The 12,201-nt window shown below is 41.1% G+C and overlaps 1 protein-coding gene across 1 annotated transcript in view; it reads right to left on the minus strand.

Annotated features, from left to right (window-relative positions):
* cacna1c (calcium channel, voltage-dependent, L type, alpha 1C subunit) overlaps nucleotides 1-12,201 on the minus strand; it is a 171,574-nt gene that overhangs the window by 54,855 nt on the left and 104,518 nt on the right. Inside the window, exons 4-8 of the mRNA XM_034526291.1 lie at nucleotides 9,621-9,760; nucleotides 6,155-6,294; nucleotides 4,596-4,748; nucleotides 3,236-3,435; nucleotides 470-573 (exon numbers count right to left, since the gene is read on the minus strand). Coding sequence (XP_034382182.1) covers nucleotides 470-573; nucleotides 3,236-3,435; nucleotides 4,596-4,748; nucleotides 6,155-6,294; nucleotides 9,621-9,760 — 737 coding nt within the window. The remainder of the gene's footprint in view (nucleotides 1-469; nucleotides 574-3,235; nucleotides 3,436-4,595; nucleotides 4,749-6,154; nucleotides 6,295-9,620; nucleotides 9,761-12,201) is intronic.

Below are 12,201 nucleotides of genomic sequence, written 5' to 3' on the forward strand. Positions count from 1 at the left end.
TCATTCAGTAAATCCGCAAACACTGTATGCAGATGTTTCTGATATTGGAGCAGTGTTTGCCGTTGGAACGATCATTTGGTAGGAAACGTCCACCTGTTGGGTGTGGATGCTTAAACAGTAGCTCAGCTTCAGGCCCTAGCTATGTTTTCTCCTGCAACTTTTGGATTACTCTATGATGGTGATGACAGGGTTTAATATTGATAAAGGCTGAAGCATGTTCAATTCACAGAATGGGATTATGGATGTTTTCAGCAGATGAACAAGGCAGCTTCAAAACAATAAGAATGAATCAAACTAAAACCAATAGATCCTTAATAAACAAACAAAAGTTGCACTTTAGATGTCTGTTCCAGGGAGTCTTGTTGCATGGTCATTTATCACATCTAGAACACGATGCACAGTACAGCCACATCACGAACAATACACAGACAAACATCTGTACACACATGACAACAGCACAACCTCTTACCCGCTCAACACCCCCAGAACGAGATTGAGAACGAAAAAGGAGCCGAAGATGACGAGAGAGACAAAATAGACCCATGGCAGCTCATAGCCCATAGCATCCTGCATCTGAGAGAGACAAGAGACATAGGAGAGAAGGAGACGGAGAGAAGAGGGAGATTAACAGGGAGAGGGTGGGTGGGGTGGAGGATAGAGGAAAGATAAGAGGGATGAGAGGAAGAGAGGAAGAGAGGAATGAGGACAATGATGAAGGAAGAATAAAGTGGGAGGAAAAATGTTTGATAAGATTGACAAAGAGAAAATGAAGGGGAGCAGCAGAGGTCAAGGACAGAAAGTGTGTTATAGAGATGACAGGCCCGGAAACAGAAAAGAACAGTGCTTATCAAAAAGAGCAGTAGAAAGACCTGGCAAAGCAAGAGTGGCAGTATCATATGTATTAAGTGTGTATATAATAGTTACACGATCCTTTAAAGGTGCAGTGTGTGCTGTAAGTATTTCATACAACTGAAACTGAATGTGGAAATGCGAATGGCCCGATATAGAGCCATTGTTTGGTTTGTCCCTTCTGGGCTACTGTAGAAACATGCCGGCCAGCTCTGTGAAGAGGACCCACTCTGTATGTAGATATAAACGACTTATTCTAATCGAACAAAAACACAATGATTCTTATTTTCAGGTTATCTTTACACTAAAGAAAACATAATGAATAATTTTAAAATTCCATTTCTGCCAATAGATAGATTCCCTAAATGCTACAAACTTTACCTTTAAGAAAACAGCAACAACATTTTTGGGAAAGAGGAAGTGCCTTTAAGAGAAATATTTGCTTGCTGTGACTCAAACAATCAAAGTGAAATCAATAAAGATGACTTGCATTGTCACACACTGTTCTGGATACTGTATTAGGGATGATCTGAGATCTGAGCAGTTCAGTATCCAGGATTTGATTAGAGAAAAATCGGATTATTAATCTGCGTGTAAATTCACAACAATAAGAAAAAGTTATGAGCAAAATTGAATGTGTTCCACTTCCATCAATTAAAGAGCTGTCACTTTAACATGGAGACATGTTGGATAGACAGGGACAAGAAGGGAGATAACAGATCAGAGGAGAGCGACAGAAGGTTCAACGCTACAAACAGCAGCAGATGTTGGATGCCATTAATCTATTTTTAACGAAAATGTGAGACAATGAAAACGATGTAATTTCCTGGCCCAAACTTAATGAGATGCTTGCTGTTGTCGAAAGGTTTTCCATAATGATTGATACTCCAAACAAATAAGTCCTATTCATTATAAAGACAGCTGGCTACACAAAGGCTCTCATAATAAGTGATTTGTACAATTGTGTGTGTGTGTGTGTGTGTGTGTGTGTGTGTGTGTGTGTGTGTGTGTGAGTGCAGAAGGTTGCAGCAGACAGGGTGGTTGCAGGAGGGGTGCAGAGCTAGTAAGCTATCTGCGCCACGTGTATACATACACTCATAGACAAACAACATGCACACACACGCACACATGAATCTGCTTGTTGTAAAGTAAAATCTCACACTCACACACTCCCACAAATAAAACGTATTAATTAATTTTGTTACATTTCAACAAACGTCTTTACCAGGCTAACTGTGTATTCCATTACTTTTGTAAATAATGAAGTCCTAACTTTAGTATTGCCACAGCTTGCGCCTCTCGTGTTTTATTCTCGTCACAGAGCTCATCATTTGTTTCTCTGAAAGCTACATCACTGATGATCTCACATACACCTAGGATACAATTTACCATTCCTTTACACTGTTTTGAAAGTATTAAACTCTCATATCTGAATAAATACAAAAAATACTGTATCACATTGCTCGACTGACAATATGAACAAAAAGGTTTTCAATATTTTATCAGGTATATCTCAAATTATTTTTACATTTTCAAGAAGCACAACAAAGTGAGACAATATGTCACTTCTGGCTGCCATCTACTTTCGGATTAGGAAACTCTAGATGCAGGACACAACATATTTTCATTGAGCTGGACATAAGAGTCTTTTAGGGTTCTGGAGCATGTCAAAAAATGCTTGCTTTGCTCTATGACCTGAATGTAATGATAATACATAAGAAACCAACACTACTTACTCAGATTCATGTTTAAAAAATCACACGGGTACATGTTAATGTAACATAAGGTGGGGCTTCATGACTTCATCGTGAAAATCAACAATATCATAATCTGTGTATAAAGCCAAACCTCCGTCCAGAGGTCTAAATCAAATGCTTTCTCAGGAAGGCACACGTGGGACTTTGATCGAACCGCTTGCTCAACATTGATTAACAGCACAGACTAATCTATTGGTATATTTAGCTGGACAGGGCAGCTGGCCATTTACTCAGGAAGGGATAGTTATTGTGTGTTCATTGTGCCTTGTTGGCTGTATGTGTGCGTGCGTGTGTCTGTGTGTGTGCGTGTGTGTTTTCACTTGACACTTGAATCAAGCATCAGGATTCTAGACACGTCCCAAATGAATTGGTGCCTTCAATTACACAGTGTATTGTCTGCATCGATTAAACCCGAGATATGAGCACACGCACACGCACACGCACACGCACACGCACACACACACACACACACACACAAACACACACACACCTTTTTCAAAAGCACTCATGCGGCGCTGATATTATAGATACACTACATTAGCTACACACACTAAGCAGCATGACTCTCACTCCACACACACACACACACACACACACACACACACACACTGTTGTGGTGTCCGGCTCACCCAGTACAGCACGTCCGTCCAGCCCTCCATGGTTATACACTGGAACACCGTCAACATGGCAAAGGCAAAGTTGTCAAAGTTGGTGATGCCTTTGTTTGGGCCCTCCCATCCCATCTTGCACTCTGTTCCGTTGTGGTTACAGTGTCGACCGTAAGCCCCTTCAGGTGCACACGGTGCCGGCTTTTCCTCTGCAATGTTGCCTGTGGCAAATAAAAAGGAGCAAGAGAAAACATGTTATACTGTAGCCTCTCTATCTGAAATTGTCACTGAACCTGAAAGTCAATTAAAACCTTCTGATTTCAAATTGTTCATGTATTACGTTCGAGGCTGACACAACACAACTTTGAGCTCAGTGATGGGATGTTTCTCTCCGATATGTGAGAGGTTTCATTTACATCTTCTACCCCCGTGTTCTTATGCACACAGGCTTTGAACCTTTGACTCTTTATGAAAGATATCTTCCAGCATAGATGCTCATCTTGTGTACGGATGTTTCCACCGTGGGAGTTTCATGCCCGTCCAGTCTTTAGCGGTGGTCCAGCAGTAAGTCACCTTACACTACCTATTGAGGACATGACTGGGACTCTCTCACTTTGCGATTCTACTCCATATTTAGTACATTTAGAGATAATTTATCTAAAAGAGAAAAGTTTACATCTAAAAGAAGGTTAAACAAAAGATAAAGTGTACTAAAACCAAACAGAGCAGCCGTAAAAAATCAATATGAAAAGGTGTTTTGCTAATTATATAAAATAAGCTCTTGATGGTGATGCATAGGATAACAGAGTATCCCGCCAGCATTTACCCTGTGCAAAGCTAATGCCTCTCATGAGACCTATAACATCACCACAACGACACTTAAGTCCATTTATACCTAGGGCCCTTTACTGGAAAATTGTTTCAATCATTGATGGCAGCTGATGTTTCAATTACCGCCCTAATTATTCATACTCAGAAACATAAATGATGGTATAAATAATGAATGGAGGTTTTCGTATAAACTGATTAAGCTCTATTTTTTCTCTGCTGTGTCGGCTGAAAGGTCAGGGCTTACTGTCACAGATTTATGCAGCACTGTTTCTGTTGGAAAGGTTTGTTTATAGTATTCACCTGTGTGTCCATCTCTGGAGTTGAAGTGTGAATATCCACTTACTGAAGCATGCTTTCACACACAATGGAATAATACATGCTTCAAATGTTTACCTGAGCATTGAGATAGCGGTATGCAAGTTTATATGTCTGATCATGCATTTTAGTATTTGCAAATGTGCATCAGTGTGCACTAGTCTAGGTATTCTCTCTCTACGTGCATGTGTGTGAGCGTGTGCGTCTGTGTGTGTGTGCGTGTGTGTTTGTGTACCTGTGTGCTCGTGATTGCAGGTCTTGTGCATCTTGCCCATGAAGAGCTCCAGGCCAATGATGGCATAGATGATGATCACGAAGAGGACCAGCAGGGCGATATGGAGCAGAGGAACCATGGCTTTGATTATGGAGTTCAACACTACCTGTAAACCTGCAGCACACACACAGAGGAACTGCTGAGAACACACAAAGTAGGGATAGAAAAAAAGAGTACTGAAACAGAAATGTTCATGATGAAAAGACGTTGTGTTATAAAACACTCTATATAGCAGAATAGTTGCAGTTAATCAGCATGTGAGCACTCAAACAGACCATTATATTTGCTCTAAAGCTTGATTAATCTTTCTACATGTGATCATTCACTCAAAGAGAGTGCCTTCTATGAGTTTCTGAGAAACATGGTAGTTATAAAACAGAACTTGTTTGATACAACTTTCCAGTTAATTCACTGAATGCTTTGATGCACAAATGCTCAGAACACTGCATACTAAAAACTCACAAAACAGTGATAGGAATAGATTCAGTTGAGGAGGGTTTATCAGTATTACATTTATTCATTTATTTGATTTGATTCATTTATCAAAGAAATTATTCAGACGTGCTAAAGAAACACCTTATCAGATCACTTAATTTCACATTGATAAAAACAGCTTAGCTTGATTTCTTACTCGTTAAGAATTCCTTTAAATATGTTCTGCATGCAGTTGTAACCATTGACATGGATCCATTTTGTGCAAAACTATAGAACCCATTAACTTCTAATGTTGCATGCTATTACACCTATAAAAAAGAAGGAAAAGGAAATGAAGGCCTACATGTATTCAAACATAATTTGATAAAGACATGAATGCAAACCACACAGTAAGTAGCATAAAGGATGGAGAGATATTGGAATGGTATCTGTTGATTAAATTATGAAACACAGCACTGGTTTCTTCTATCAGTCGCAAGAAAAAACATTGTTGTGACATCTCGAACATAAATCATTTTAACAAAACAAACAGAATTATTTTTTGTAAATTCAGCATGAGCAGCATTGGTACTGCAGCAGCACTCTGAAGCAGTTTAAAACCCAACGACAAGAGTGTGGAACTTTCTCAAGCATGCTGTGCATTTGCCTGCTATTGTAACAAGAGGTGTCTCTCACGCACACACACGCACACACACACGCACACACACACACACACACACACACACACAGAAACAGGTGCATGCACTCGCAAAGCCCTCATCCAGGATATCCGATCCTCCCGGCCTGTTGGATTATTGATTCCTGTGGTCACTCACACAGACAGGCTGAGAGACAACTCATCTACTGCTCATACTCAGTATCTGACAAGAGGACTCTTTGTGTGAGCATGTGTATTACGTGTCACTGTGGATGAATGTGTGGCATTGAGGAGCAATATCAGCTCCAATCTGCAGTTCATTTCTCCCCCACCTCACCCAATCACCATTCACACCTGAGCATCCGAGCCTCGTCTTTCTGCTCTCTTTCTTTTCTGTCTTTCTTTCTTTCATTCGGTCTTTCTTTCTTCCACGCCTCTCGGTACTTACTGGGTACTCCAGAGACCAGTCTGAGGGGTCTGAGTACTCTGAATGCCCTGAGAGCCTTGACATCGAAGCCCGCTGCCTTCCCTCCAATAGGAGTGCCTCCGTCCCCCTTGGTGGCCTGCTCCAAGATCGCACTGAATAACCTGCAAGACAGAAAGTAATGACTTCAATAACCATCATCTTCGGGCTGACATCCCATTTCCATGTACCAGAGAATATGTGAGTTGAAAACAATACAAGAGATACAGACATATTATTATAGAGTGATGGGTATCTGCAGTTGGCCTTATTTTCTATTCCCTCTGCTGTGAGTACTTAACTGAACCCTCGACATGATCATTATCACAATTTATAAAACAGTGATGTAAGTTTAGACGACTTCAAGCCAGTTTGGGACATTTTTTAAATCAAATGGAATGACGAAGACGCATGCAAATCATATGTGCTTCCTGGAAATACCACAACAGTAGAAATTAAAAGAGCTTAATTAGGTTGCTCTCCAACACAACAATAGAGAGTGTTTCATCTGTTCCCTCTGTCTTTCACAGAAAGGTAAATGTGAGACACTGGGCTTTAATGAAATGACAGCCAGCTCAACTGAACACTGTGCATGTCTGGACTGAAGAGCGATGTCTCCAAAATGTGTTCATAAGTGAGTGTGTGCTCATTGCACATTGAATACAACACATTATTACATTTTGTGATGTCACACAACCTTTCCTGTCTCTCTGCTGTAATATCTGGTCGTTAAAGCAGGGAGGAATGCATAATGATGTTGAAGATCCTCCTCTATAAAAGACCTTCACGTGTTTCATGGAGGAGGGTGTTAGCTTCTTGTATGTCTGTGGACACTTCGGTCCCTTTGCATCTATGTCTGGTCTGCCACTGTTTTTCAGACCCCTGAGTGTAATTCTAATCTTCAATAAAAGGGCTAAACACGTTTTCATGCTGTATTCTTTTGTTGACTATGATCCACTCTGAATTTTATTACAGACATCTCTTAAGAGGCCAGTGGCTCACAAGCTGGAATAGATGTCTGTCCAGCTGAGCTTATCACTCTCTCTGCTCTCTGAGATCCTTTAGAAATCACCATACAATACCATTTTCCAGCTCGCGCTGCTCAAAGGCCAGTCAGCGGCGCGTTAGTCATGGAGAATTATCAATTAGCACAGATGAAATGGCCACTTGAAAAGACCTCTCCAAACATATCGCCCTCTCTCTCACTGGTCCCCTCTACTTTGCACTTCCTCCATCTCAGTTCGATTCACTCTCTCTGGTTTGAAACAGAGTATGAAAAGCACGTCAAGGATCCACCGTTTTGCCCAGCATGTTTTGCCGCGGTGGGGTGTGAAATGATAATTAGAGCCTCTGAGTGTAGCGCCACATAATGACATGTGTAAATCCACAGCTAAAGTTAGCAGAAGCTGTGTACATTTAGAAAGATAGGAGATATCGTCAAAAAACCACAATACTCCTGAATTCATTTTTTTAATGTTAGAAATTCCTACTAATAGGTCTGCACATAATTATGTTAATTATCAATTAATCAATTAATTGTTTTGTTTTTAAATAACTTTTCTAGTGTAATATATACATGATCATCAAGTGGTGAAAATAGCAAAAGCCTTCCAAAATGAAAAATTGAGACTTTACAGCAACATCTTATATGAGTGTTTTCTCGTCTGGTTAGGTTTAGGCAAGTAAAACGGACATAATTAAGTTAGGGAAAAGTGTGTGATCATAGATTAAGATCACTGTCATGATGATTAATATCATGGAGGAAACTTTAAGGACCTTTTGAACAAATGACCAATGCTTCATTCTGCTGCCATCACATTGCTTTTTACTGGATTTCCGCGCATGCCTAACCTTTGTGGTCAAAATGTTGAACTGTCAAAGTGGAACGGACAATGTGGTCACTTCGATAAAATAAGTATGTTTATTTTGGCCATGTGAAGGGGAAGAAAGTGAAAAGGAAAATATTAAACACCATGGGGAACGTCTAGAGAGGCAATTCAGATGTAATCTTCCAAAACTGTCCAAGAGCAAAAGCACGAAACACTGAATCCTGCCAATTCTGAAGCTGCAGCAGCTATCTGACCTTCTGACCTTTCGTTGGCAAGGTGAAAGGTAAAAGGTCATTTCCTCGAAGGGATCAATACAGTATCATTGTACATTCAAATATGATGCATCACAATAAAAGCCATAATTGCACTAGATACGGAGAGAGAGAGAGAGAGAGAGAGAGAGAGAGAGAGAAGAGAGAGGGGGGGGGGGGGGGGGGGAAACAGCATAAGAGTGGTAAAGGTTGTGTTTATGCCAGGGGCACTGACACAGGGGTGCCAGCTGATGGAGTGGTTGGCTTCACCCCAAAGACACACACATACAGTGTGTGTCTTTGGGGTGAAGCCAACCATGTTCAGTTGGTGATGGCTAATGTGAGTTCACACTTGACTGGCGATGAACAAGACTCACTGACTTAGTATGTGTGTGTTGGTGCATTCACAGAGACTTTCTTCAGGCTGTGCTTTCTTACAGTGTCTTTCTCTTGTGCGCGCGCAAACACACACACACACACATAAACGGTCAATTAGACCATTTTATGCCATGTGCCATTTCCCCCACACAACACCGTACGCAAAGCACAGCTGGCAGGCAGGAGACGCACGCACACACACAAAAACATACACGCACACACACACAAGCACACATGCACAAACACACACGTGCACACAGGCACAGAGGGTTTAGCAGATGGGCTATGTTGCTGAGTTGCAGATAAAGAAAAACAGAGCAAAGCTTTGCTATCAGTATCTAACAAGCTAATCAGTTTAGGCCTCACCAGTACACTGTAGACCAAAGTTTACTGCGGCTTTAATGCAGATTCACTGCAAAGGAGGATTGTTTTTATGGAAATATTTAGTTCTGTCTTGCAGTATTTTTTAATTAGTAACACATATACTGAGAGTTAAGTATTATTCCTGCAGACAAATAAGGCCACGTCTTTGCTTTTTCAGCCCCTCTGAAATGTGCATTGTGCGTCTGCTGATTGGATTTAGCAAATACGTTAAATTAGTAAATTAGTAAATGTAAAATGAAACTGAACCAAAAACAATGTCATCAAAACAGCCTAAGCAAATACATGTCAGCAAAGTGAGTGCAGTAGTTTCCTTGTATTTACTACAGAAATAAAAGATGTTCATGGGAAATACAATCTTCATTTTTGAAAGACTCTAGCACTACGAGTATCTCTGCCATTGGGGCATTGAGGCTGCCAATTGTCTTGGCCGTAGTTTCATTTGTTGACAGTAAATATAGCAACGGTGCTATGAGTCACTTGCCAGTGATGTGCTGATGTTTTAAAATATCTTTTTCCAAAAGAGACAGTGAATTCTAACTCTAAGAGACTTGCTATCATTGTCATTCCTTCTATCAAACTCCATAGATCTCACGGTCTTTGTGCACTCACCCTACTACTACGATGATGAAGTCGAGCAGATTCCAGCCGTTCCTCAGGTAGGCGTTGGGGTGGAAGAGCAGGCCATAGGCTATTACCTTCAAGAATGCCTCCACCGTGAAAATGATGAGGAACAGATACTCCACACGCTCCTGGAGAGACACACAAACAAGACAGGTCCATTTATTTGTCTAAGCAGCAGCATTGCAGACACTCAATATGTCAGAGAAGATCGACGCATCAGGAGACAGGAGATGAAAGGGAGATTATAGAAAGGCCACGAGTTGTGAAGGCTGTGGTAAACTGAGTTTCACTTGTGTGAGTAAATACTCTTAACGGGATCCCTTATATTGGGACACACCAATCGAATGAGAGAACACCAAACATCTATTCAAAATCCTAACAGGTTAGTTGGAGCAACTGGCCAAACAAAAGCACTAATATACATACACATCCATTCACTATATCATGATGTGCATGACAACACTGAAGACCTGCATGTGACTTATGAGTACCACCAGTGCTGACCACTTGCTCCTCTGAGATTATCAGCCAGAACGAGACGTTCGCTTACTGTTTATGTGGCTTCTGGTGTGTGTGTGTGTGTGTGTGTGTGTGTGTGTGTGTGTTTGATTATTTATGTGTGAACATGTATTTGTCTAAATTGTAATCCGCAATCAAAGCATTTGGATTATTTAATCAGTAGCTCTCTTCCCTTCGAGGAGGCTACTATCTAAAGAGGAATGCACACACACACACATACACGCACACACACCCTCTCTCTCTCTACTACAGAGTTCCTCAGAGATTGTTGTCATAGTGATGACCCCTGCCTAAAAGGGTCCTGGGAAATGGCCTAAAATGGCCTTGAGACAGAAAAAAGAAATATGTAACTTTCTGACCATCATCAACATACAAACAATTCATGATACACTAAAATTATCAGTCATATCTGCTTTGTATTTTTATTTTTTTTGTAACAGAAATAAGATCAAGTAGATGGTGCAAAACTATGAAGCTGTAAACAAAAACAACAAAGTTCCTAATCGTCACTCTGAGGAAAATGGTTTAAAATATATTTAGCTCATCCATCAATCCATCCATCCATCTCAGTCCCTGCTCCTCCTCCTGTTCCCTCTGTTTTCCCATGGACGTACACTCACAGAGGGCCAGAGGTTTGGGACAGAAGGCCAACCAGGTCTCTCCAGACTCAAAGCCCCGTCCCTGGGAGGAACCAGCTGAACCTGAAGCTGAAGGGACACAGTTTCTGTATGTGTCCAAGTTTCTCAAAAAAAAGCTTCACAGCTGACAAAGAATCACCACGAGACTGCAATGATGGTCTTTTATCGGACATTTTAATCTGTGCACCTGTGCAAGAGTAACTTCCTCAAACAGAACATTCTTTATAGTCCAACATATCTATAAATAAACATATACAAGGCATCCACACATGTTCTGGGCCATGGGAATCAGTCATCCACTCTAAGTAGCCACCGTGTTGACACAGCAGCTGGTTTCACTGTCACATCTGTAACTTCTGAGAACTAAGGGTTAGAAAGGTGTTTATTTAGTTGGAGGATCTTCCGCCGCATTGCTCTTTCAAGATATTGATAAAAGAATCACGCTTTGATTTTTGTTCTTAATGATGTGATTATCATACATGCTGTGATTTGGAAGTGTTTTTCCCACACTTGGAAATGCTCAGCAGGCTTGACGGTGGAGGGAATGACGTGAATTATAATATGGTGGATTTGCACAGTTTGAAAGACAGACGAGTTGAAAGGCGAGTTGATTTCAGGCCAGGGATTCTGCACCTGAATGGGCCGCTCAGAAAGCCGTCTTCACCTTGTTTTGCCTCTCGTCTCTGTAGCGCTATCCTCCTCTCATTTCCAATTCAAGTCCACATAGTCTGCTTCATCGGCACAAGAGTATTCAGTTTAAAGATGAAGATCAACATCACATTAAATACCGTTTTTCCATCTGTGTGCACGTGTCAGTTTCAGAGCCTGTAGAACATTTTTATAGCCATCATACGTACTGCAGACCCTCCACCACACAGTGAGAATGAGAATTAGTAGTCTATGCAGATGTAATTAATCTAAAAAATGCAGACACACACACACACATACACTGATCCTTCCTCTCAAATACACAAAAGCTCACCAACTCTCTCTTGCTCAAACACACACACACACACACACACACACACACACACACACACATCCAGGCTGTGTATCTGCCGGTGACAGGCAGACAGTGCGGCGCTCAGGAGAATAAAACAAGAGAAAAACATCTGGTTGGAACAGCTCACCCTGACATACACAAACACACAAACACAAACACAAACACAAACACAAACACAAACACAAACACAAACACAAACACAAACACAAACACAAACACACACACACACACACACACACACACACACACACACACACACACAGATGCACTTCTCTATCTCCTTTCCTTCCGTTCATACAGACCGATTAAAGGGCAAAATCCATAAGGGGCCAACTAATCTGGTTAGGGACGTGAGAGAGAAAAGATGAGAGAGAGAGGGCGAGAGAGAGAGAGAGAGAGAGAGAGAGAG

This window comes from Cyclopterus lumpus, chromosome 23 (assembly GCF_009769545.1).
Source record: "Cyclopterus lumpus isolate fCycLum1 chromosome 23, fCycLum1.pri, whole genome shotgun sequence".
Lineage (NCBI taxonomy): Eukaryota > Metazoa > Chordata > Actinopteri > Perciformes > Cyclopteridae > Cyclopterus > Cyclopterus lumpus.